This window comes from Cynocephalus volans, chromosome 1 (genome assembly GCF_027409185.1).
Source record: "Cynocephalus volans isolate mCynVol1 chromosome 1, mCynVol1.pri, whole genome shotgun sequence".
Taxonomy (NCBI): Eukaryota; Metazoa; Chordata; class Mammalia; order Dermoptera; family Cynocephalidae; genus Cynocephalus; species Cynocephalus volans.
In genome coordinates this window covers 267,928,365-267,956,144 of record NC_084460.1, presented here as the reverse complement: position 1 = coordinate 267,956,144, position 27,780 = coordinate 267,928,365, and the positions used below count along the sequence as shown (strand labels likewise).

The 27,780-nt window shown below is 35.4% G+C and overlaps 1 protein-coding gene across 1 annotated transcript in view; it reads left to right on the top strand.

Moving 5' to 3' along the window:
* The window catches only part of ICA1L (islet cell autoantigen 1 like), an 88,080-nt gene extending 67,398 nt beyond the window's left edge, over window positions 1-20,682 (top strand). Inside the window, exons 11-13 of the mRNA XM_063100909.1 lie at window positions 5,127-5,144; window positions 10,969-11,226; window positions 18,937-20,682. Coding sequence (XP_062956979.1) covers window positions 5,127-5,144; window positions 10,969-11,226; window positions 18,937-19,052 — 392 coding nt within the window. The 3' untranslated portion in view covers window positions 19,053-20,682. The remainder of the gene's footprint in view (window positions 1-5,126; window positions 5,145-10,968; window positions 11,227-18,936) is intronic.
* The last annotated feature ends 7,098 nt before the right edge of the window (window positions 20,683-27,780 follow it).

The window sequence follows — 27,780 nt, the reverse complement described above, 5'->3', positions numbered from 1 at the left end:
ATTTAGTTGTCTCATCTGAAATATGAGTCATTTATGCCTACCTTACCAGAACATAAGGGCTAGAGATAATATTTACAAACAACGTAGCACATAGTAGGTGACCAATAAATGTAAGAGGTATTTTCAAATATACACATAAGTAGAGATTATCCTGGTAAAAGAAAATTTAAGAAGCCACAATAAGCATAAATTTGTATACCTAACACAGCTTCAAAACAGGTTCAAAAGATTAGCTACTTGTATATAATCCTGTACCACACAAGTAGAGAAAAGTTTTTTAAAAGTACAAAGGAAATATAATGGACATTGTTGTAATTTCACTATCCATTCATAGTATTTTGTATTTTAAATCCTCCTCTGTCAGTAGTTATATCCCCTTTTAAAATTCCAGATATTTATTTCTTCTCCCTTTTTTCTTGATTTATCCTGCTAAAGGTTTGTTTGTTTTGTTACTCTTTTAACAAACCAACTTTTGGCTTTGTTAATCCTCTCTATTGAATCTTTGTTTTCTGTTATGTTAATTTCAGTTATCTTTAATATTTTCTTCTCTTTTTTTTTCTTTCTTTAAGGCTATAATTTCTCTCAAAATTTTATTTTTCCTATATCCCACAAGTTTTCTTTAAAACAGCCTTATCAAGGCATATTTTATGTATCATCAAACTCACTCATTTCTTTTTTGTATTATGGTAAAATATATGTAACATAAGGTTTGCCATTTTAAACATTTTTAAACATATAATTGCATGGAATTAATTACATTCACAATGCTGTGTGACCACTACCTCTACCTGTTTCCAAAACTTTTTTTTCATCCTACACATAGACTCTGTTGCCATTAAGCAGCAACTTCTCATTATTCTTTCCCCCAGAAAACTCATTCATTTAAAATACAAGTCAATGATTTTTTGTTACTACTGATTAATACTACTATTTACATAAATCAGTTTTAGAACATTTTCATCCCCTCAGTAAGATCCCTCATGCCCTGTATTAGTCCATTTTCTTTTGCTTATAATAGAATACTTGAAACTAGGTAATGTATAAAGAACAAAGTGTATTTCTTAGTTTGAAGGCTGGGAAGTCCAAGGTCCAGGGGGGACTCTCTACAGACTGCCATGGTGAGGCAGGTAATTACATGGTGAGAATGGCAAAAGCACTTTAATGTGCTGTCCTAATAAAGCCACCACTCCACACCAATGGTAACTCATTAAACCATTAACACGTTATTGCATGAATGGATTAGTCCATTCACAAGAGCACAGTCTTCACAATTCAGTCACCTCTTCAAGGCCCCATCTTTCAACACTGATACACTGGGGATCAATGTTCCACATGAGCTTTGCAGCGGGACAAACAAACCCATATCATGCCCATGTGCAATAACTCCTGTCCCAACCCCAGCCAACCACTGATCTACTTTCTCTATAAATAAATTTGCCTTTTCTGAACATTTCATATAAATAGGATCATCTAATATGTGGTCTTCTTCTTTTACTTCATTTAGTGCTTTTGATATTCATCCATGATGTAGCTTGTATCATTAGTTCCTTTTTATTGTTAAATCCATTGTATGGATATTCATAAATTTTGATATATAGTATTTTCATTATAATTCAATTTCAATTATTTTAAGATTTTCATTATATCTTTCATGACTCATGGCCATGAGTGATTCTGAAGTGTTTCAGAAATTGCCAAACCCCAGTATACTGAAGTTCATCTTTTTGTTATTGATTTTACCTAAATTGCATTATGATCAAAAAATGTGTTCTTATGACACTGATTCTTTGAATTATTGGGATTGACTTTATGGAATAACAAGTAGCCAGATTTTGTAAATGTTCTATATGTTTGAGAAAATTTATATTCGATAGCTCTTGATTGCAGGAGCCTATATATATCTGTTAAAGTTTGTTATTTGAATTGCTCTTAGTCTTCTATATCCTTACTAATTTTTGTTTATGTTATCAACAATTGACAAATGTGTTTTGAAATCTCCCACTGCTGAATTGGATTTTTCAACTTTTTCTGTAGTTTTTTACTTGATATATTTTGAGGATTTGAGGGCAGTATGTGTATACATGTTTAAAATTTTTATATCTTCTTGGTGAATTAATCTTTTATCCATTATACAGTGACTGTTTTTGTACTTATTAATACTTTTTAGCTTAGTCTCCTTTCTATGATATTAGGGTAGCTTAGCTAGCTTTCTTTTGGTTAATATTTGCTTTGTATGCCTTTTCTATTCTTTTACTTTTAACCTTCCCATGTACTTATATCTTAGGTATGTCTCTTATAAACAAGATTTAGCTGGATTAAAAAAATAAAAGCCCAATATGTAAATTTGTTGTTCCTTTAATTGGTGAGTTTAGTGCATTAATGTTTACTGTCATTATTTGTATTTGGGCCTGTACTTTCTCTTTTTTTATTAGTTGTATCCTTCCACTCCCACTCTTTTGTCTCCTGTCTTATTTTTTATTTTTTTAATTTCTAATTTTTTTACTTTTTAAAAAAATTTTTTATTAGCATATACATTGTTACAAATCATAGTTATTCTTTATGCCCTTTATCCAATCCCCTTTCCTCCTGCTCCTTCCCCTTCTAATAACCATGATTTGTTCTCTCCATCTGATAAACTGTTCCTCTGTTGGTTTGTTGCCTAGATGACCTGTCCAGTACTGAGACAGGTGTGATCAAGTCCTCCTCTATTATTGTAAATCAGAGGCTTCTTCTATTACTCTGGAGTGTGCTTTGTGGAGAGAGGTCTTTTTTTTTTTGTTCTCTGGTGGTGCCTCTCCTTGTGTCAATGCAGTTGAGAGTCCGGTGCTCCATCTGCACGGTGGCTGTGACTGCTGATATAGAGACTCGCCACTTTTGCGGCATCCATGGCAACTGCCGTGGCTCTGTTGGGCTTCCCGCGTGGAAATGGTGATTTTGATGTGCTCTTTACCTGGTCGTGGCAGGGTTCGGCTTTCCCCGGCTTCAAACCTCAGGACTCCAGCGGAGGCCTGGGGTGGGGCGGCAGCTTGCCTAGTTGTGGCTGGGTTTGGCTTCCCACAGCCTCAGGACCCCTTCCCTTATTTTAGATTATTTGAGACTTTTTCTTTTGTTTTTAAAAATTTCTTAATTCTTTCTTTTTTCCACGTACTGGTTTGGAAATTATGCATTTTATTCCTGCTTTTGATGGTTTCCCTTGAATTTCATCATGCCTACTTATTAAAGTCTAAAGTTTATCAGTATCCCTCAATCTTCCCAAAACGTTACAAAGATCTTAGGATACTAATCCCAATCACTGCCATCCTGACTATTGTTATCCAATATTTTATTTCTGCCTCTTTTTCTAATTTCCCACAAATTAGAACATTATTCTTTTATGAAGAGATATTATTTACATGTACCAATGTTTCCTTTCTATTCCTTCCTATATTTCAGACCTTCATTGTGAAGTCATTTCTCTTTTTTTTAACTACACTCTTAAGAACTTTTCTTTCTTTCTTTTTTTTTTTTTTTGGTGGCTGGCTTGTATTGGGATCTAGTTTAGAAATTCTTAATGAAGATCTCTTGGTGACAGACTTGGCTTATGTATATCTGGAAATATTATTCTATTGTTTTCTGCCTTCCCTGGTTGAGAAATCTTCTGTTAGTCTAATTGTTCCTTTATAGTGAATTTGACTTTTCTGTTTGGCTGCTTTTAGGATGTATTGTTTTTGTTGTTCTGTTCTTTCTGTATAGAATACCTACACATGCAATTTTTATTGTTTTAATCTTTGATGGAATAAATTGTTTCTTTTATCTGTGTCTTTTGCCAGTTCTGGAAAATGCTCAACCATTATCTTTTTTTAGTGTGATAAAATATGCATAGCTCAACCATTATCTTTTAAAATATTGCATCTCCTCCATTTTATTCTTTCCTTTGAGAACTCCAGTAAGCGTATGGTGGACCTTTCATTCATTCCTCATATATTTTAACTTCTCTTTCATATTTTCCATCCCCTTTTCTAATCTGCATTCTAGGTAAATTCTTCAGATCTGTTTTTCACTAATTTTCTCTTCTTGCATCTAATCTACTGTTTCATGTATACACTGAGGGGTTTTTCTTCCCAACACCTATACTTTTTATTTCTAAAAGTTCCATTTGGTTGTTTTAAAAATCTGCCTACTCAATTTTTTATAGTCCCTTGTTCTTTCTCACTTTTGAACTCGTATCTGTAACTAAAAATACAAATATTTAAAGTCCCTGGGGGGGTCTAAATCAATTGTTTGGTGTTTTTCCCCAACTTTCCTGTGGTAGCTTGTTTTAGTGATTTCTGGTGATGAGCCAATATTTGCTCTTAATCTGTGAGAATCCTGGAGGCCTAGAGAATTTTTTGCTAAAGAAAATTTATAGTTCTTCTTTCCAGAGTCAGGGAGCAGTCATAGCCTGGTGACTTTAACTTCCTTCCAGGCCCTTAGCTTAATGTAGAAATCCAAGGCTTAGCTCGGTTTCCTTGTGTTTGCTGGAGGGTTGTTTACAGAGAGCAGTGTCAGTAATGGCTGTTTCCTACTGGGCATCTGTCTTTCCTCTTGCTGCTCATCTTGCCCAGCTCTGGTTTCAGCTTACATTTTGTTTGCTTGTTTATTTCTAACAAGTGCAGCGATGCATTAAAAGTGTTCTATCGTTTTTGTAAGGATTTTTTTTTTTTTGCAAGGGAGGGTTGCTTCTGAGTATCTAATCTACTAGATGGCCAGGTAGTATTTTTCATCGGTCATATTAATTAGTTCATTTTGAAAATACTCAGTGTCCTGGGGACCAAAATTACATCAACACTACTTGTAGGAGTGGAAACTGGGACAAATTTTCTGAGAAACATAAACATCCCAGACTTTGAGTAATTCCACTTTAACTATCTTGAGGAAATAATTTGAAATGCCTTCAAACATTTATGCTCTGGGATATTCACTTATGATATTTCATATAATAGAACAAAACTAGGCCTTCTGAGCTTGCTGTGTCTCACTCATATATATGCCTGTCTTTGTCCTGATCACATGCATATGTAGCATTAAAATTAAATGAAAACAAACCCCACCTGAATCTATACCAAAAGCACTGTGGAGTAAAGCAGATCATTTTTGAAGATTTCCAGGGAAGAGAGAGGAGGGAGGTTACCCTTCATCTTCTAAGCAACACTACCTTAAAGATCCATTAACACATCTTTCCATTCCCCAAACTTTATTTCTGTAACTTACCAAACTTTCCCTAGTGTGACTCGGCCTGTCACCCCGTTTTTTGCCTCCCTCAGCGCTTATTCTTTCTCACTTCCTTCTCTGACCACCTAGAATCTCTCTCCCACTCTCAGATTTCCTCTATTTTTTTTCCCTATGTTCAACTAAAATCTTTACTTGTAAAGTCCATTTTTTTCTTTTTTATCATCCTTACTTTTTCAGCATCCTCATAGTATAATATTTTAACTTAAAACCTATTTCATCCTTTAGCTCCATCTTAAAGCTAAATAACCCTGAATTTTGTTGACATTGTGAACAGTTTTCTTTTCCATCATATCTTTTAAATTATTTTGTGTATATAAATGTTAATTTTTAGCATGCAATTTTATATCCTGCTACCTACCTGAATTCTTCTATTGTTCGATTTAGTTTTTATCATTGATTCTCTAGGGTTTTCCAGGTATACTATCACAATCTTGTTATTTCTTTATCAATTCTTGTGCCTGTAATCAACTTTTCTTGTTAAATTGCATTGGTTACTACTTCCAGAACTATGTTAAATAGTAGTGAACATTTCCTGACCTTAGTGGAAAACCTGTAATATTTCTGAATTAAGATGTTGGCTTTTAGATGGAGTTATATATATTTTTTATGTTAAGAAAGTATCCATATAAATCTATTTTCTCAAGAGTTTTTATTAGTAATGTCTGTTGAATTTTGCTAATGGCTTGTTCAGTATCTATGCCAGCAATTATTTGATTTTTCTTCTTAAATATATTAATATGATGAACTATATTAATAGGTTTCCTGATACACCATCTTTAGTAAATCCAGCTTTGTCATTGTGTATTAGTCCGTTTGTTAACATTTATTTACCATTTTTGCATTGCTATTCATTTCCCTGTGAAAACATCTAGGCCTGAATGTTTTTTGTTTTCTCAATAGAAATCAGTCTGCTTAAGCTTTTTATCTGTACTAGAATTGATTTTAGTAAATTATATTTTCTAAGAAATTATTCATTTTCTCTAGATTTCTAAATTTATTTGGATAGAGTTGTACAAAATCTCTTTTGAGTTTTTAACAGCTTTACTGAGGTATAATCTTAATACCATAAAATCCAACCACTGTAAGTATAAAACTTACTGATTTTTTGTAAATTTATAGATTTGTGCAACCATTACCACTATTGGGTATTAGAATATTTCCATCACCCCCAAAATTCTCTCATGCTTGGGTAGGGAGTTTTGAATTTCTCTTTTCCCTCTGAAATTTTGATAATTTTAATCTATGAAATGAACTGACAGTAGAACAGAAGAAAAACCAAACAAAATTCATTATGTGCATAGGATCTGGAGTCACATCGAAAGTATGAGACTCAAAGAAGGGCCAGGTGACTGAAGTTTTTATACCATACAGAAAGAGATGGGGGCTTGGAACTCCTAGGGGGAGGTGGTGACAGGTTATGAGAGAGTGAGGGGAAGAAGGCATAGCCAGCAAAGGCTGTCTTTTTATACAGATGAATTCTAGTAGAATTCTTCTCTTTTTGCAGCTCTAAGGAAATATGAGCCTGTAGTAAAAGTTTCTTTGTCAGACCTTTGAAAGTGTTAGACTTTTAGTCCTTTTTTCCAGTGAGTTAATCTTTCCTAGATCCAGAGAAGGCAGATAAATGGGCTTCAGAGATAGACTGTTTGCATTGACTATTTACTTTACTAATGTAGATTTCCTCACAGATGCAAATTTCCCCCACAAATCACAGCTTTTCAGAGTTATTCCTGTGTCTACAGCCCCTCTGAATAGCCATCTTGAGTTATGCCAAAGAACTATATTTTGTGGTGGCATATTTTGGTTTTCCACACTTGTTTGCAATTAATCCCTGCTCCACTCCCAATCTAGATAACCAGTAATCTGCTTATGTTTCTTTTTGCCTTTTCTGGACATTTCATATAAATGAAACTACATAAAAGGTAGCACCTTATTTCTGGCTTCTTCCACTTAATGTTTCTTAGATCCATCCATGTTATTGTATATCAGTAGTTCATTACTTTCTGTTGATGAATAGTATTCCATTGTATGGATATACCACATTATGTTTATCCATTTACCAGTTGATGGACTTTTGGATTTATAGTTTTGGTTATTATCATAATGCTGCTGAACATTCTTGTACTTCTCTTTGTGTAGACATTTTTCCATTTTTCTTGGTTAGATTCCTAGGAGTGGAATTTGCTAGGTTGTATAGTACATTTAACTTTTTAAAGAACTGACAAACTTTACTTTGAAATGGCTATACCATTTCATTCCCACCAGCAAAGTATAAGGGTTCCAGTTTCTCCATATTTTTGTCAATGTTTGGTATTATCTGTCTTTTTAATCATAGCCATTGTAAATGCTTTTGTGTTTTCAATTTACATTTCTCCAGGACTAATGATGTTGAACATCTTTCCATGTGCTGTTGGCCGTTTATATATCTTCTTTGTTGACAAATCTGTTCATATCTATTGCCTGTTTTTTAATTGGGTTGTTTATCTTATTAAGTTGTAAGAGTTCTACATATATTTTTGATACAAGTCCTTTTTCAGATACATGACATGTAATATTTTGTCTCAGTCTTTTCATTTTCTTAATTTTGCCTCTGGAAGCACAAAATTTAAAAAGTTTTTATGGAGTCCATTTTATCTTTTTTTTTTTCCTCTTGTATAGATTGTTCTTCTGGTGTCATGTCTAAGAAATCTTTGCTTAACCCAAGGTCACAAAGATTTTCTCTCGTGTTTTCATATAGAAATTTATCATTTTAACTCATATTTAGGACTATGATTTATTTTGAATTAATTATTGTGTATGGTGTGAGGTAAATTTTTTTTTCCCCATATGTGGATATCCAGTTGTTCCAGCCATTTGTTGAAAATACTTTTCTGTTTCCCAATGAATTTTCTTAGCATTTTGTTATGGTAAATTTTGAAATGAGGTAGTGTAAGACCCACAACTTTGTTCTTTTTCGAAGTGATTTAGGCTATTCTAACTCCTTTGCATTTCCATGCAAATTTTTGGATCAGCTTGTCATTTTCTGCAAAAAAGCTTGCTGGGATTTTGATAGGTATTGTGTTGAATTCATATAACAATTTGGGGTGAACTGCCATCTGGACAATACTGATCCTTCTAGTCCATGAATATGGGGATTTTCTCTTTATTTTGGGCTTTCAATAGTTTCTCTATGATGTATCCAAAAATATGGACTTCTTTGTATTGATTCTATTTGGGTTTTGTTAAGCTTGTTGGGTTGGTAGATTGATGTTTCTAACACAATTGGGAAAATTTTGTTCATTATTTCTTCAAATTTTTTCAAATGTTTGCTCACCCTTTTCTCTCCCATCCTTTTGAGACTTCCATTATGCATATATTGGTATGCTTGATGGTATCCCAACATTTCTCTGAGACTCATTTTTTTTCCTGTTTGTTGGATTGCATAATCTCTGTCAGTCTTTCTTCAAATTAGCTAATACTTTCTTTTGCTAGTTCAAATCTATTCTTGTGCCCCTGTGGTAAATTTTTCATTTCAGTTATGGTAATCTTCAACTCCAGACTTGCATTTGGTTCTTTTTTATAATTTCTTTCTCTCTATTGACATTTTCTATTTGATGCAACATTTTTATTATATCTTCCTTTACCTCTTTAATCATAGTTTCCTTTAGTTCTTTAAATATATTTGTATGGGCTACTCTGAGGGCTTTGTTTGTTGAATCTGACATTTGGTCACTCTCACATGCAGTTTATGTTGGCTGCCTTCTTGCTGCTGTATGAGTCATACTTTCCTGTTTCTTTGTTTGCCTCCTAATTTTTTGTTAGGAACTGAACATTTTAGATAACATATTTTAGTAACTTTGGGTACTGGTCATCTCCTCTGGGGCCTGTTATCATTTACTTGCCTTTTTAGTGACAGGGTGGATTATTCTAATGGAGTCTATTCTTCACTCTCTTCCTTCTCCACCTCCAGTGGTGGAACCCCTTATGGGCTGCAGGCTTGGGTGTGCTCACAGTCACCCTGGGATGACAGTGGTTTAGCAGAGCTTTCTTTGACAGACTCTTTCATTGACCACAGCCAGCTGTTAAGCTCCCCTCATTTCCATCTGATTGCTGTATTAATTTCAACAATGCCCTGGAGCATAAATTGTTCCACAGACTGAACCAATCAAATTTGAATGCCTTTGAAGGACTAGTTCCCAAGGTCAGTGTTTGAATTTTGTTCTGATCTCAGCTGGCTTCTCTCCTGGTTCTTTCAGGCAAACTAGCTGGCTTATAGTTTAGCCTCCATGTCCAATGAAAATAACAGTCTCTACCAATTGCCTTTCAACATAACCTCCATCCTTAGGCTCGAACTTCTTCACCTTCTGTTGCAAATGGAGTCAGTTCCTCTGGGAAGAGATTAGGAGCTGTTTTATGGTCCCCTGCCCCCGCCCCAGGAAAATCTCTGGGTCAGTGTCTTAGCTGGGAATAAGGACAATGGCATGCTTCTGTGACATTCTTGCTCTAGGAGCTAAATGCTAGGTGAGAAAGAAAGAGTGATGGTAGACTTAGGTCTTCTTGGCTTGCCTCTTACTTCATCAAACAACTGCCACTTTACAAGCAGAGTTGAGTAATCAGGGCCCCAGTATTTGCAGCACCCCACACCCAACTCAGAGTCTTGATCCCATGAGTGGTGTCTAGGTGGGAGGTGGGAGATAGGAGCCTCCACCTCTTGACTGCATTCACCCAGTGCTAAGCCTCAGCAACAGGTAACTGGGGACAGGAGGTGAAATGCTGGTATCCTGCCCCTCCTGGGAAGATAGCCCTTGACTCAGAGCCGGGGGGAGAGGGAGCCCTGTGTTCTTGGCTGCACCCGGCTGGAGCGGAATTTCCATCTTGCTGAGTTGCGAGGGGAGAGGAAGGGAGTGGTTCTCAGTTCAAATACCACAGACTCTCACTGTTCTTCCTGAATTCTAGTAGATTTTCTTGAGAAAATGTTTCTTCGTTTGCTGTATGTCCTTGGGACCATTTCCAGAGACTTTAAATGCTGGGTTATTTTTTAAAAAAACAATTTTTACCAGTTATGCTGGGGTGCAGGTCCATGGAGTTTCTCACTCCGCTGGAAGCCCCTTTCATTTTTATTGATAAAGGTGTTTAAGGGCTATGATTCCTCCTCTGTTCATTGCTATTTAATTATCCCATGGATTGTGAAATGTTTTCTTTATCATTATTTTTCAGAGAGTCTCTTCCCCTTTGAACCCCGAGTTATTTAATAGGTTTTTTGTGTGCCTTAGTATAATCAGTTTTTTTGAATTTCCAATGTGTGCTTGAAAAGGTTTTTTTCTATGTCAGGGTTTGTATATACTAAAAGTAACTACCGTTATGGATTATGCTGTATAGATCTTTTATATATTATCTTTTTTCCTCTTGGCCTGTTTTTTTTACTGAGAGTGGTATATTAAAGTCTTCAATTATTAATTTGTTTCTATTTCTCCTTGCATCTCTGTCATTTGTCTTACATAGGTGATAGCTTAATTATTTCATGCATAGATACTCATAACTGTTATATCTTCATTGTAAAATGTGGCTAAATCCTGCCCAATTAGTAATAATGTTCACATAATCTTCCAATCAATTTAGTTGTTCATTAAAAATTATGTTAATACAGTATAAAAACATTGAAACAAATTTGATTTGTCCTACACCCTACTCTCCTTTCCTCAAAAAGAAAAAAACCTTTCTGTTTTTATTTGCATTCAATAGTTGCAAAAGATCTACCTGTAGATTCATTGGAAAGAGAAGATTTTGAGAAGGAATTCTCATTTCTGAACAACCTCATAAGTCCTGGTTCTTCAAGTACAAGAGAATTTACCCAAGAATGCCAGACTGACTTTGGGAGCCCCAGTGCCAGTCTCACGTCCCAGGAGCCTTCTGTGGGGTCCGAGCCTCTTGCTCATTCCTCTCGATTCCTTCCTTCAAAACTCTTTGACATCGGCCTTCATGCTGCTGGAGCTTTTAACAGTAAGTGTCTATGAAACATTTGGACACACGTGTCTTATTTTACCTTTGTGAAGCAAAACTATGTGCTTGCTTTCAACAAAGAAATTGATTTTAACTTCAGTACTACTAGATAAAATCAGCAGTCACACCAATCAACTGGAAAAATATCAAATATAATCACTACTGGAATCTGTCAACAAGCCTGAAACAAGGGTTGCTTCCCTTCCACCTCCACCAAACCCGTTTTCTTCATTGACTTTTTCAGGTGGCTGGTTTAAAACATCTGATCTGTTAAGTTAGTTTACCTTGGGCAGGTGATACTTTTTCTTCCATCAAGCAAAACTTGGTGTGTCCTCTTCCTGTGGGTACAGAGTTGACAAGAGAAAAAGGAATAGTTCTGGAGTCTAGTTCCAGGACAGCAGGAATGGAGGAGTGTGGGAGAAAGCTGGGGGCAGAGGTTTTCCTGAAGAAACCTGTTTTGTTAACATCAAAAGCTCCTACTCACCTGCTCTTCTACCATCCTGTGTGCAACTCTGCACACCTGGGAGTCATTTTGCTCCCTACATCCATTTTGCTTACAAGGTCCTGTCAATTCTGTTTCTGTAATGTATTTCAATTTCCCATTCCTCCTCTCTGCCTCCACTACCAGAGCCATTTAGATCCCCATTTGGTTTCCTGGGTTGCTGCAAGAGAGCTCCTAACAGGTCTCCAACCCCCAGTTCATACTCCACACTTCCTCCAGAGTTCTCTCTCCAAGAAGCAGATTCTGATGTCAGCACCCTGCTTATATTTTTAAAAAATGAAGCACCCTCGACTGCAGGATAAAACCTGCCTGTGCCTGCATTTCCACCCTTACCTACTACTACCTTACTTAAAATACTTACCATTCTCTGTTACCACATTGAGTACTTCCAGGTCCCTCAGGCATTTTGCTTGTGTTGCTTCTTTCACTTATGGTGTTCAGTAATGGAGCTTGGACTTGAGCCTGAGAATTAGATTTCCAATCCAGTGGTTTCTCCATGACTGCCAATCCTCAAAGCCTCCCTTAGTACTGCCAAATGGAAGTGGTTTCTTCCTCCTCTGGCCTCCTATAGTGCTTTGTTTTATCTGTTTCCATGGCTACAATCATAGTTTATCTTGCTTTATATATCCCTGTCTCTCATCCCTTAGCAGATTTTAATCTCAGACAAAAGCCCTCATGGCACTTAGCAGTGTCCTAATGCACTGCACTTTGTATTAAGATTCTTATGTTCATACTTTATCTACTAGCATCACAGAGGCATGACCTGTGGGTTGACTCATCTTTGTGCTTTCCATGGCAGCAGCATACAGTTAGCTCAGTACATAAAATACACACAGTAAGACTTTGTTGAATAGCCTAAAAGAAAGCATGGGCAGTATTATTTGACAAAGGGGCACTCTATCCAGGATAATTCAGGAGTCGTGCCATAGTAAAATTTTAGAAAATGCTTATTCTTGCATGATGCCATGCAATCATGTACCAGTAGTTATAAAGATTTACAACCCGATTCATTCTCCACTGTGAACTCCTTCTCTTTGACTTGCCACATTTCTAGCAGCACTGGATTTTTCTTAGTTTCTGACAACACAGTACCAACAATATTTTTTCATCTCTCAAAATATTTGATCTGGGGACCAGCCAGCTGCCAAAAAAAACAAACAAGCAAAACACATTTGATCTGGTCCCTGCCTACAGGTGGGCAGGGTATTCCCATTTAATAGCTGAAGCAGTTGAAATCCAGTGTTTGAGTGACTCGCTCTAGATCATCAGGCAGTTTAAACAGTTAAGAGGGGACCAAAATTTGATTTCCTGCCTCCGAGTACAGGACTCTTTACTTTGTCTTTCTTTTATGTCCACTTCTTCTTTTTTTTTTTTTTTTTTTTTTTTTTTTTTTTGTGACGGCCGCAGTCACTGAGCACATTGGCCATCCCTATATAGGATCTGAACCCGCACTGGGAGCGCTGCTGCGCTCCCAGTGCCGCACTCTCCCGAGTGTGCCACGGGGTCGGCCTGATGTCCACTTCTTTTTTTCCTGTGTTGTAGACCAGGACAGTGAGCTGCGCTGAGAGTTTAAAGATCTGTGTTCTAAGAATCCCATCCTACTTGGGCCTCAAATGATCTCTTCTGTGAAAGGAAGAGATTAAGCAGGATAATCCAAGTTCCTTTCCAGTGCTGTTTTAATTATAGCATAAACAGCTTTTCATATTGTAGCAAACATTTCTCTGTATTCCCACGGAGTATTCATAATGACACTTTTTAATTACGTAATATTTTGTCACTTTATACACCATACCCTACTTAATACCATCCTATAAATAGCTAAGGAGTGGGATTACCAACTCCAAGGGTATAAACATTTTTATAGGTTTTAATGTTCTAATTCTCAGGCCTATTCCTTTTCTCCTTGACTGGTTAGAACTTCTCTTTCTATACTTTTGCCATTTGCAATTGTTCAAAAAAACCTATATATTTATTTCAAAACCACTTTGAAAAATTTAAGGAAGTCTAATTTAACTCTAGGTGGGACTCAATTTAGATGAATGAATAAAGTACATAATTGGAAACAAATTTTAAGTGTTTTATACCTCTTATAATGTAGGATCTTACCCTGGTACGAAGACTAGGACTTAGATGTCTTTACCTTTTCTTGTTTTTCTGATGCTACTTCCTACTCGACTTGATTAATAATGGTTAATTCTTACTTCCCTCCCCCCAGGCTGGGCCTCCCAAGAGTGATTAAAACTTCCTCTTTCACACATTGACAACCAGCCAGTGCCTTCAGAGTCCAAAGAAATTAACAAGATCTAAGTTCCTTATATTCTTTGCCATTGCATTAAGAATCAGTTGAATTCAGATAAATTTAGAAAAGAATCAGTTTATAGTTTTTGCCTCATACTGTCCAGAAAAATATTTTAATGAGTTATTATTAAAATGAAAGCTATACCTGGCTGTTGCTTACCATGGAAAGTACTGAATAGAAATTAGGAACTTGTCATAGTATACTGTATTCTGTACTGTAATCTTTTATATTTTGTGTTAATGTTTATTGATAATGGATATACCATTCAGGATAGAAGATGCTTTTTGATTACAGGATGCCTGTGACAAAAGAATGCAGTCAGACACTTAAGATGGTTATTGTCAGTTCAGTAGTGTTAAGTATGTTCACATTGTTGTGAAACAGATCTTCAGAAAATTTTCATCTTGTAAATCTGAAACTCTGTACCTATTAAACAACTCTCCTTTCCTCCCTCTCCTTGACCCCTAGTAACACCATTCTACTTTCTGAGTTTGACTACTTCAGATACCTCATACAAGTGGAATAATGCAGTACAGTCATGTGTCCCTAAATAACAGGAATATGTTCTGAGGAAATGGGTCGTTAGGCAATTTCATCATGTACGAATATCATAGAGTGTACTTATGCAAACCTAGATGATATAGCCTACTACATAGCTAGGCTATATGGTATAGCTGCTATAATCTTTCGGGAACGAGACATTGTTATGCAGTGCATGACTATTTATTTTGGAACTGGCTTATTTCATTTAGCATAACATTCTCAAGGTTCATCCTGTAGCATGTGACAGGATTTCCTTCCTTTTTAAGGCTGAATAATATTCCATTGAATACCACATTTGGTTATCTGTTCATCCATAGGTCACATTTTAAAAGTAGCCTTATTGGTATATAATTTACTCCTTCCACTGACCCTCAATACTCTGATGTAAACAAGAGGCCTCTCTTCTTCCCCAATTATTTATCTATTTATAATCAGTATAGATTTGTATTTTTTTCAATGTTTTATAATCATTACTGTACTTAATTTGGTGCTCAAATTGCTGATGTATTAGCCAGAGAGAGCCCTTTCAGGCTGAATTCTGAATCCTTGTGATACCAATATTTTAAAATTTTGAAATAATTTCAGTCTTATAGGAAGGCTGCAAAAGTAATACAAAGTATGTTCTTCACTTAGGTTTCCCAAAATATTACCATGTTTGTTTTACATTCTCTCTCTAAATTTCTTCTGAACTGAAATAGTTTAAGCAGCAGACATAATGCTCCTTTATCATTAAATACTTGTGTCCATTTCCTACAACCAAGTACACTCTTTTGCATAATTAGAATGATCAAAATTAGGAAATTGTTATCATCATACTATTATCTAATATATAGACCTTATTCAAATTTTTCCAATTATTTCATTAATGTCTTTTATAACAAAAGAGAAAAAATTTTTTAGTTTTTCCTAGTCCAGGATCCAATCCCGGATCACATATTGCATTTAGTTGTCACATCTCTTTAGTCTCTTTTAATCTGGAACATTTCCTTTCTCTTTTTCTTTCATAACCTTGACTTTTCTGCAGTGTATAGGTCACTTATTTTGTAGGATATTATCACTTATGTTGGCTTTTTCTGATGTTTTCTCATAACTAGATTTAGATTATGCATTTTGGCAGGATTAGCAGCACAGGAATGGTGTTATGCTTTCTTAGTAAATCATATCAGGACGTGAATGATGTTTGTTTTGTCCCATTGCTGCTGATGTTAACTTTGATCACTTGGTTAAAGTGGTGTCTGCCAGGTTTCTCCCTTGTAAAATCACTACTCTATTTTTCTCTTTGTAATTAATAAGTATCTTGTGGGAAATATTTTCAAACTGTGTAAATGGCTTGTTTTCTATCAAAGTTTTACCCACTAATTTGACATCTACTGATAATTCTTACATGAAACACTTATTACTATGGTGGTTGCCAAATGATTTTCTATTTTCTCATTGCCTCTACTTTTATGAGTTAGCATATTACTGTATGGAAAAGCTCTCCCTTTCCCCCCCTCATTTATTTACTTACTCGTTGATATTTATCAGTGTGGACTCTTGGAATCCTATTTTATTCTGCCAAATACTTTGAGGTAAGTCAATATGGGAATCCAGCAATCCGAAGCCAATTACAGGTTCACACTGGCAGATTCAGAATACAGCCATCCCTCAGGGACTCAGACTACTTATGTTTTTCTTTTTTAAACCCAACTAAAACTGAGTTTGTGCCTAATCATTGATAATAGAGACTACAAAGTAAGTAAATTTCAGAAACATACACAAAACAGAGTTACTCTGAAAGGTGCTATTCACCTATAATCTTTGAGGCTGATTTTGGGGAAAAATAGGGAAAAAGAGAAAGCTCTCAGCAAAATGCTACAATAAAGCTAAGCCTGAGAATTTTAATAAAAATTGAAATTCTTAACTTTAAAATTCATTCATTAAGTGCCCCCACTTTATTAGCCATTAGGGAAGTGCAAATTAAAAAGTGCAATACTAATACTCACCTACCAGAGTGGCTAAAATGAAAAAAATAATTCCACATGTTGACAAGGTTGTAGAAGAGCTAGAATCTCATACATTGCTTGTAGGAGTGTAAATTGGTACTACCACTTGGAAAACTGGCAGTTTCTACTAAAATTGAACATACATACAAGTGTTCTTCAAAAAGTTCATGGAAAGATTTATATTATCTCTTAATTCTATTTTTCCATGAATTTTCTGCAGTACCCTTGTACACCTTATGATCAAGCAGTTTCACTCCTAAGTCCATATCCAACAGAAAGGCATCTATACGTTGAACAAAATATATGCAAAAGAATGTTATTGCAACACTGTTGCTAATTTACTCCAGTGCTCCCTGGGGATGGGGGGGACGGGGGTGAATAGTAACTGGAAGGTTCTCAGGAGGGGTACTTCTGGGGAGTGATCATGTTCTATTTCTTGATGCTGGTATTGTTTATGAAAATTAGTTAGGGCTGACCAGTTAGCTCAGTTGGATAGAATGTGGTGTTATAATACCAAGGTCAAGGGTTCGGATCTCCATACAGACCAGCTGCCAAAAAAAAGTTGTTTGGGCTCTTTTTCTCTATATGTATATTATGTAATTCATTTTCTATTATTTGCTATCATATAAGAATCTCTGGAAGCAATTCTAATGTACACAAGGAGAACCCCATAAAAAATGTAATTTAGACCTTCATTTCCCATTGTGACTGATGAATATAAAACCACATTTGCATATGCTGTATAATTTTAACATACTTGTCAGAACTCCTTAATGCTGCACGAGGGAGGTCAGGTATTTCTGTAGTAACCACCTGTCCTAGCTGACACCTATTCCTCCAGCAAAGTTATTAATAGCCTCCTTGTTCATTGTAAAGTACCCTGATTTAATGATAAATTATATGGTTATTACTTAACAGAAGAGGAAACAAGAATCCCTGAGGTTAGACTTGCCTAATATTGCTCATTAGTGGGTAGTATTGCTCAGGACTCAATGCCATAACTGGTGTGGGTATCACTGACAGTACCTTATGGTCCCCAGAAACAAAACTAGACGTAAACTGACTGAAGCTTTTCACTCTGCCCTGATCCTTGGGGTTTAGGATCCCACAGCCCAAACCTCAGCCCTCTGCTTTGTGGAAGGTGTTAACCGTGATTATTAAAAGAGGGTTGCTTTGACTCTTCAGAGTGGTACTGACTTCTAGCCTCTGCCCCCTGTGACTCTGGCCTCATCTCCAGTCCTCTGGGTCTCAGCCCTGTTTTCTGGACTCTTTGTCCCTTAAGGGCCTAGTCTTCTGAGATGTGCCACTGTGCATTCTTTATCAGTCCTAGCCCTCAGCCTACATGTATATCCTTGAATATTTGCCATAGTTCACTACTGATACATAAAAATTTTCAGTCTCCACAGGGAAATGATGATTTGATTAAAAAGAAATTGTATCTGGGACAAAACTCTGTAAAATATTATTATATCAAAAAACTTTTAAGTACACATGAAAAAGACAAAGGAAAAAACCGTAAACCAAAATGACAACTATTGGGTGTGTTAAAGTGGTGGATTAGGGGGATTTTTGTCCCCGTACGTCTAATAGTTTTCTAATACTCATATTACTTTTATAATAAATATGAATAGATTTTAAGCACTGAGTTTACAAATATAATCTCTTACTTGGCAGGAACAAAGGTTACTTTTGATTTTAAACCTTATCTGAGAGCCTCCTATAAATTATCTTCAATGTCTCTAAGGTTACATATTATTGCCTGCCTTTTCACTTATAACTTGGGTCCTTTCTTGGAGCAGCATGCAATTAGAGACAGTCCCTTACTTAACGATAGTTCAACTCCAATTTTTCAACTTTATGATGGTGTTAAAGTGATATGTGTCCAGTAGAAACCATACTTCGAATATCTGTTTGCTATTGTTTTTCACTTCAGTATTCAATAAATTACATGAGATATTTAACACTTTATTATAAGATAGGCTTTGTGTTAGATGATTTTTCCCAACTTTAATCTAATGTAAGTGCTCTGAGCACATTTAAGGTCAACTAAGTTAGGCTAGGCTGTGATGTTCAGTAGGTTAGGTATATTAAGTGCATTTTCGACTAACAATAGTTTCAGCTTAAAATGGGTTTACCAGGACATAACCCCATTGTAATTCAAGGAGCGTGTGTGCTTAAATATAGGAGCCTCAGCAAAGCACAAAGTATCTGCACTAGCTTTTTAAAACTATTCTTAAGGGGATGGATATATAATTGAGATTTTATTATTGTCAGTTATCCTAATTTTTTTATTTGAAAGTATCTACTGCAAAATCATAAAAGTGGTACAAAAATGATTTCAAAAAGCTGAAACTATTTAATGTGCTTTTCTTTTTTAATAGCTTCCAACAATGGTAACCAAGACATGTCAGCCTGGCTCAATCTATTCGCAGACTTGGATCCACTTTCAAACCCAGATGCTATTGGGCACTTGGATGATGAACTTCTTAATGCTTGACTGAAGTTACATCATTTGAACAGACTTGAGACATCAATTTTGCAACACGTTGCCTTTGTGGAAAGGAGTTTATTATCGTAATCTGCACACAAAAGCATGGTGTTTGTGAATATACCACCTGTCAGCCAACTTTTAGACAGATGGTAAGGACCACATTTGAATAGATAAAGTACATCTTTAATATCTTGGATTTGTAGCTGTTGATACAATGTCGAAAATATTAGAAACTGAGTTTGCAATATTTAGAAACCAAAATTTATGTCAAAATAACATCTAGAAATAATTGTGTCAATAAGGAGTTAGGCTTATTCTACAGAAAGCCTTGTATGTTTAAGTTCCTTTGCTGACTGTAAGAATTCTATATGTGGATAAAGGACAGCATGTAAATTGGGTTGTAGTTTGGGGTTGGTTAGTTTTTAAATGAAAGAGTGGCAAAGGGGATTCTCTGTTGTGGAAAATAGCACAAGAACCAGACCAGCTCTGTCTTTGGTCAGAAATGTAGAATAAGATTTGAGAACACAGTTTGTTTAAGGAAATCAGAGAACCTTGGTACTTATTTTTCTCTATTTGGAGGCTAAAATGTAATATTATCTTTCATTATACAAAATCACGAACACCTCCAATTCCATGGGGGAAGTAGCAGGAAGATTAATTTGCTAAGCTCATTCTCTGTTGAATTTGAAAAAATTATCTTCCCATCTCATAAACCACAAGAATGCCCTGTAATATTTAAGACATTGTGCAAGTGACTTCAGACCTGGTTTTTCACACACTACTACAGTAATATGTAGTATTCATATTTTCCTGAAAAAAAAATGAGAGAATATTCCCTAAGAACTGGTGATAGTAATTCTAAAATTACTAGAAACTTCTATCTGAATGCAGGAGACAGTTCTAAATGCCTTAGCCTTATACATATTTGCATACTTAACCCATATTTCTTGACATGATTTAACCCAAAATATTTTCTGGCAGAGATACAAAAAGCTCTACATGATCAACAAAGGCATGTTTTATTTTTTACACTTTTCCCTTTCTATGGTGACATCATCTGAGGCTCTATTTCATTACTAAGCAAAAGCTGTTACCCTTAGAGGGTTCAGAACCTAAGTATTAGACGGAAGATTATTTAATGGCAGTTACTGTGAGCTAATGAAAACATAGCTACTGCACACACACATCACTCATTCAATGTCCTGTCCTTTCTTCTAGCCCACCTTTAGCTTTGAGGCAGTTTTCCAAGTGTTTTTTGTCATCCAGCCCATTGTAGTTCCATAAGAAAACATTTTAACTAAGTTGTTCACAGTAGTTTCCATGTGCTCTTAGTTCTAAACAGGTTTACTTAGAAGATAACCTTGTAATGTCCAAGTCATTGTATATAGGAAACATTTTTAGAAATGGACCAGAGTAGGCAAAATGCAGTCCACCTCTCATCCACAGCAGTCTGGCCTAACTACGATATTAACTGCCCACAAGCTCTCCAGAAAACCACTACTATGATCAAGTACTGCATTGGCTGGACAGACCTTATGTGAGGGCCAGAAACATGGACTCAGGAAAAGGTTATGAAGTCTTTCCTTAAAATCTTTCACAATATCCTATTTCTTTATTTGGTTTTTATGAGCTGTTATCTCCTCAGAAACATTTTTTAACTCTTCCTTTTTATTCAGTGGAATTTCCCAGAATGCAGTATGTCATTGTTTTGCCAAGATTCAGTCACCAAGGTTATGATTACGAATCAAAATCTAAATTCTATACCCATGGTGACTCTGGTGCTCTCAACTTTTGAGTGCCTCAAAATGCAAACTTTATGTCTTCAGTTTGTTCCTTTTTTTTTTTGTAATGGTAGCCTTACTCTAATTCATTAGTATATGTCCTTCACATGCATGCAAAAATGTTCCTATTATCTGGTATAAACAAAGATACTTCAATGAGTAGGAAATCCAGTAGTCTCTCTAAGCAAGAAGTCTGAATCCCAGACTATGAGCATGAAGGGATGACATCCTCAATCTTCTAAGAGCAAAGGCTCTCCCCCAAATTGAAACATATGAGGAATTTTTATTATTCAGTTCTTAGTTTCTCTAACATTTCCTCTCTCAACACAGAGTATGGTGTTTCCTATTTAACCGAGAAGCAAATTAACTGCCTTAGCAAGTCTAGTTGTTATAACTTCACCAAGTCTAAGCAACTCCATTTTTGAAAAGCATATTAATAACTTTGTTATTAAAATGAAGGTAACCATTCATATTTTCTCAAAATTAGTTAAAGCTCAATGATTAATAATTTAGTCATCAGAAAAAGAAATTTTGCTATCTTAAACCAAAATTGGTAATGCAGGAAACCAACCACACATTCAGTAAGCGGTGAAAACGGACATAACAGGTGACCCGCTGCTATTTGTCTCAATCTACATCATCCATTCAGTAAGAAGTAAATTAATTATACTAAACCAAGGGTAGGCTGAGAACAGCTTTCAAAATTGATACCTTTTATATTAAATGTGAGAAAAACCTATCTTCTACTTTGTTTTATACTGGATAAGAATGCATTTAAGCTTAGAAAAGCCCTAGAAGAACTAAAAGTTGCCTACTCTATCTACAGCCATTTTATGGGAGAGGCAGAAATACCAGGGCATAATAAGATCAGATTGGTGTTAACTCTGTACTTTTGGAAATCTTTTTAATTGTAGAACATAGCTCTGATATGATTAGAAACAAACTGTATTTCAACAAAATAGGTTTCAGTATTTGCACACTGAGAAAGAAAATGTTTGTATTTCACCTGTGGATATTTATTTCATATCACTATCTTTATAGACCACCTAGAAATGTAGAGGTCTTACAGCACTGGAACAATGGAAGTTCAAATGTGCTCTATTTTTCTGAGCGTCTTTTAATAAAGATTGGAAGGTAGCATTAAAACAAATTTGTTTCACAAAGTGTTCAATACAAAGCCAGTTATTTTGTAGTAGGAAAGTAGATTGAATTGATAAAGACACCTCAGAATGAAAACAAAAGTAGGGCAATTAATATCCTCGTGAGACTCATTCTTTCTAACTTACTTCATACAGAAAGGGACTATGTAAGATATGGGAAATAAAAGAATGTGTTTTCTTCGTATAAATACTTTCAGTAAACAAACTATCAAATATCAAAAGTTTGAGCGTAGAAGCAGTAACCAATGAAATATAAGCCATAGTATTTACCTGATTTATTGAAGGCAGGAGAACCAAAAATTGATCCAGTTATTTCTATGTTCCATAGTGCTGGCTGTTTAAGGTAAAGTACCTTGAGAAATGAAGCAGCCCCGGAATCTTGGGATACAGAAATTAGGAAGGAAATACAAACTTTCAAATATTAACTAACTAATTCAGTAGTACTGAAAGTAATGCATTTAAACATACAACAGTTAGGTTTTTAAATTTAAATATGGCAAAGAAAATCTATGGAACAGGATGGGAAAAAAAATGATTAGTCAGGATGGGTCACATCCAGAAGCACAACATAAAATATCTTCTTCCATTTAAAAGAAGACTCAAGAGTTCAATAAAAACAGTCCTTGGCATTTAAAATCAAGACATGGTTCTTTACTCAGTGGTGCAAATAAACTATTCACTGGCCAAAGAGTAAAAATACAAAAATGAGATAAGGGTCTGGTTGGTATTAATAAGCAATATTTTTGAAATGCATGTTTTTACATTAGTGTTATACTTTTAAAAATTTCCTATTTTCCTGCTGCCTCAACATGCCCACAAACAGACTGTGTGAACATCTGGCCTAGGCAACCAGGTCCAACAATGTGATACAGTGGCCCCTGCCACGAGTTTCCCCTCTTACCTAGTGACATTTTAATGCACCCGTGAAATCCCCTCCACATCCTTTTTTGTGTTCTTCATCCTGACTCCAAGGCACTCTCTCTGCTCCCTACCTGCTTGGTTAAGCCCCCTCCCCCGTGACTGCCTTTGGGGTGCAGTAATTCTATCTCTCTAGGACCTGTGAATATATGCTTTTTCTTCCCCCTGTGACTCTCCTGTGTCTTCCGTGCCTCCTCTTGTGGTGGTACCTCACTGACTGACCATTATCTAAAAAACCACAAAACGATAGTAAGTAAAAAAGTTTTTTTTTTTTTTCCATTTCAAAGTAATACCGTGTACAAGAAAAAGAAATCATACACAGCCTTACCATCCAGGAGTAAACAGCTGTTAAACATTATATATTGTGTAATTTTTTTTTTTTTTTTAGTGGCTTTGGACACACATTTGAATTGTGATCCAGGTGATTTCAATTTATTGTCTTCTCCCTCTGAAATAGACATATCAAGTTATTGAGATTTAAAAATTACCTTTATAAGTTTTTCCCTCAAAAATTACCTTTATAAGTTTTTCCCTCAAAAAGTCAGATAAAGAAAAAAATCCACCAAAAATGTGATCGGAGTTAGTTTCTGTCTCTCTAAAAGATGTACTCCCTAATTTAAAGAAAGTATTTCTCTTTAATTTCTGCAGCTATAGAAACATTAAAAACCAGAGAGCCTGAAGATTTGTGTCACTAACTTCCTTGGTCAGGAACTGATGTCTAACCAGCTTCCTTTCTTTTGGCCCTCTGATCCATGCTGCCGGCAGCTGTAGCAATGAGAGGACCACAGAGGACAACAAACAAGGCAATGGGCCAGTGACATGTAACCTGCAATGATGCTGACACCTATATCAATGTCACTGGTACAGGATAAATAGCACTAAAGTTTACTGGTTAAATATGAGTTCTAGAGTCAGACTTGGGTCAAAGCCAGACTTTGACAAATCCTGGATGTATGATCATGGATAAGTACTTAACCTAATTCCAATTTTGTTATCTGTAAGATAGTAAAAATAGCCCTGGCTTCACATGGTTATTGTAAAGATTAGGCTAAAAGTAAAATGTAAACTACCTGCCATTTGGTAAACTATTAGTAAGCATTACCATTTTTTAATTATGATTTCAGCTAAACATCCTTGACTACATTATACATTAAAAGCTAAAATGAATTTTATGGGAGCGCTTACTTCCCATGACCAAACACCCTTTGCTTTCCTATGGAATGAGTAAACTTACCTGACAAAATATAAAGGAAGGTAATGAATGCTTGCTTACATTTTTGTAAGTTATTTTCATATTTACTACCATATTTAAGTGACAGCACTATTGTCAGCATTTCCTTCACCACATAAATAAGAAAACTGAGGTTCAAAAAGACTTCTTTGCCCAAGATCCTGTGACCATTAAACAGCAGAACCAGAACTAGTACCCAAATTGTGGCCCTAAATCCAAGATTTTATTTCACCCAAATATCTCTAAAATAATTGCTTAAGACATGGGACTGAGATGAATGGTTATACTACTCGTTTTTAACTATCAGAACTTCCACAACAGTCTTCTCTAACACATAATAATTCAGCAAGACTAATCCACACTAGTGAGTAAAATCAAACAAAGTCAAGAATATATGGAGATAGATTCTCAGTTTGAGGAAGATGCAAAATGCTGAAAGACAGGTATTCTGGTTTTTGTTTTTTACAAAACCAACAGTTTGGAGATACTTATTAAAGGAAAGTAGAAACAATGTCTTAAAGATTCCAGTCTCATCTTTGCATTAAGATATCAGACCTACCCAAAGACATAAACGAAAGTTGTATCTAAACAAATGTCTTAATTGGTAAAGGGCCGCAAAAACGTTTACATTGTTTAATGATAAAATAAAAAAATGGATAAAAAACAATAATGCTAATAAAAGTGTTTTCTTTCCCTAAAAAACAAACTACTGTCTTGCAGGGCTGCTCAGCTAGCTCACTTGTTTAGAGCATGGTACACCAAGGTCAATAGTTCAGATCTCCATATTGGCCAGCCACCAGAACAAAACGAAACCCCAAAAAACTGTCTTGTATATAAAAACCACTGTCACAAAGGATGAATATGGCTGGTTTAGCAAGAATTAATTAACAAAATTAAAAAAAAAAACCCTCTTTATGTACTTTAGGATGAAATTAAGTGACTGCCCCAGCTAAATCATCTCTAAAACTTTAGTACTCCCTCCACCCAGATGCAGGCAAGAAACAGAGCATGCCTGGGATCCTGGGGCAGGAGCTGAGGGCCAGCCCCCTTCACCTGGATGCAGGCAAGAAACAGAGCACGCCCAGGGCCCTTAGGCAGGAGCCAAGAGCCAACCCCCTCCACCTGGATGCAGGCAAGAGACAGAGCATGCCCAGTGTCCTTAGGCAAGAGCTGAGGACCAGCATCACTAGGAGCACACCAAAAACACCACTTCTGTGCAGGTGGCCCACCACAGCCACAGCTGCTACACAAGCAGCAGACACTACAGCAGTAGCCACAGGTACCATGCAGGTGACCTGCCGCTCAACTACACTAACACAAGGAGAGTCACCAGCGGAGACCACAAAAAGAAGAGGATGTCTCTCTCCTCAAAGCCCACTCCAGAGTAATAGAAGAAGCAACTGCTCTACCAGATGAGCATACATCAACATTAGAGATACAAGAAATACAAAAACCCAAGAAAATATGACACCACCAAAAGAATACGGTAATTCTCTAATACCAGACCCTATAGGGCAGGAAAACCTTGAAACAACTGAGAAGGAATCCAAGCAATGATCTGAAGGAAACTCATTGGGACAGAAGAGTCAGACAACACAATGAAACAAGAAAAAAAAAAAAAAAAAAAAAAATCCAGGATATGAAGGAGGAAATTTACAAGAAATTAATACCTTTAAAAAGAATGCAGCATTTTAATGTGTTTACAAGTATAAATTTTCCTCTAGCACTTCATGAGCCCTGTGCCCTATAAACTTTAATATGCTGTGGTTTGATTTTTCTCAAAGTATTCTCTAATTTTCCTGTGATATTTCTTTTTTACCCATTGTTTGTTTAGGAGTGTTGTTTAATTTAAACCACACATTTGTGAATTTTCTGGATTTCCTTCTGATATTGTGGTCAGAGAACATATTTTCCATGATCTTAGTCTTTTTTTAATGTAGTAAGACTTTTGTGGCCAAAAATAAAATAATTAAAAAAAACCAAAAAAAACACAACTGTCAGTTAACGGAGGCAAGAATGGAGGGGCTCTACCAGGAGATTAACTTTCTCTTTATACATTTAATATTATTAAAATTGTTACAATAAGAATACTGTACTTTTATAATATATAAATGTCTAATAAAGACAAGTGAAAAGAAAAATAAAACTGAAGTAATGAATTACTTATAAACACACACAAGAGAACTTCAAAAAATTCATGGAAAGATTTGTATTATCTTTTAGTACTACTTTTCCATGAACATTTTGTAGTACCCTTGTAGACCTTTCAGTGTGCTGCTTGTATTTTATCGTTTACTTGGCACTTACCGTACAGATCAGGTACTTTCTTTCAATTCTAGAGCAAGTAAGAGGTGCCAAGGAACCTTTTACTTAACACAAACACATTTTTCTATTTATTTGTGGAAAAGAATATGCTTTTTATAAGTTATTTCAGGCTAGAAATGTCTGATAACTGGAGTTTAAAACAATAGTCATAAAAATTCACGGGGAAAATCTCAGGAAGAACAGACTTTATTTTTAACATAAAAGTTCTATTTTCTTGTGAGGCAGCAACAAGTGTTCAGGTACAGGGAATACATAAGTACATAATAACAATACCTATCACCATTGGAAATACTGGAGAGAATTTTGTTAGAAAACAACATTTTTGAAAATTACGTTTTAAAAAGATTTACACTGCTTCAACAGAGATGAAAGATGCAGAGTTTAAAAAAACATAAATTATATTCTCCAACAGGATTGTACAAACAAAATATTGTTCAGGGCTGCCCTGCTTCTCAATCTAGGCAGAGTAAAACTTAAACCTTAAAGTGCAGAGTTAAGTATTCTTAGCTGTATTTTGCAAATTCAGCTCTTCTGGTTTTGAGACATCAAAATTCAAAGCATTAAGGAATGAACATTGAGTTTAGAATAGTAAAGTCAATTTAGTTGTGGCAATTTTTCTTTTACTTTTCTTCAAAACAAAATCTTGACAATACAGTCCTAATCTTGGACACAGAGCAGGCTGTAAATCCTGCCATTTTTTATACCTTCTTCCAGTGAAAACCAACATTTAAAAAGGAAAAAAAAAAAAAAGGCTTTCATGTTGTCAGATATTCCAAAGTTAGCAATAGCACCTTCTAAAAGACTGATTTGGCCATGGTCATAAGTATAAGAAACATTTTAAACAAAATGAAGGATCTAGTTCAAAAATAGTTTTAGCATCCATGCTCGCCATATTGAACCAGAGGCAAAACCGGTATTTTAAAACATAATTGTTCACAAAAGCCATGACAAATAATACACTTAGTCATGACCAGAAACAACAAATTTATATAAGTTTTAGTATCACAAGGAAGAAATTGTCTAAGGATAAAAAAATAAGACTGACAGTGAATAATCATAGAATAGCTCCTTTTGCTGAAAGATACATGCCACATATTTCTTTTACTGCAATGAAAGTAAACTTAAATTTCTTAAAAAATTAAATTATATTCCTATTGAAGCTATTCCATTTACCTTCCATATCATTTTTTACAGTCATTACACAATAATTATGGAATGTGATTTTAGAAAACAATATTATGCACTCTATTGAAAAAAGACCCATTAAAAAAAAAAAATCAACCACCTGAGAACTAAGGGTTAAATAAAACAGTTGAATG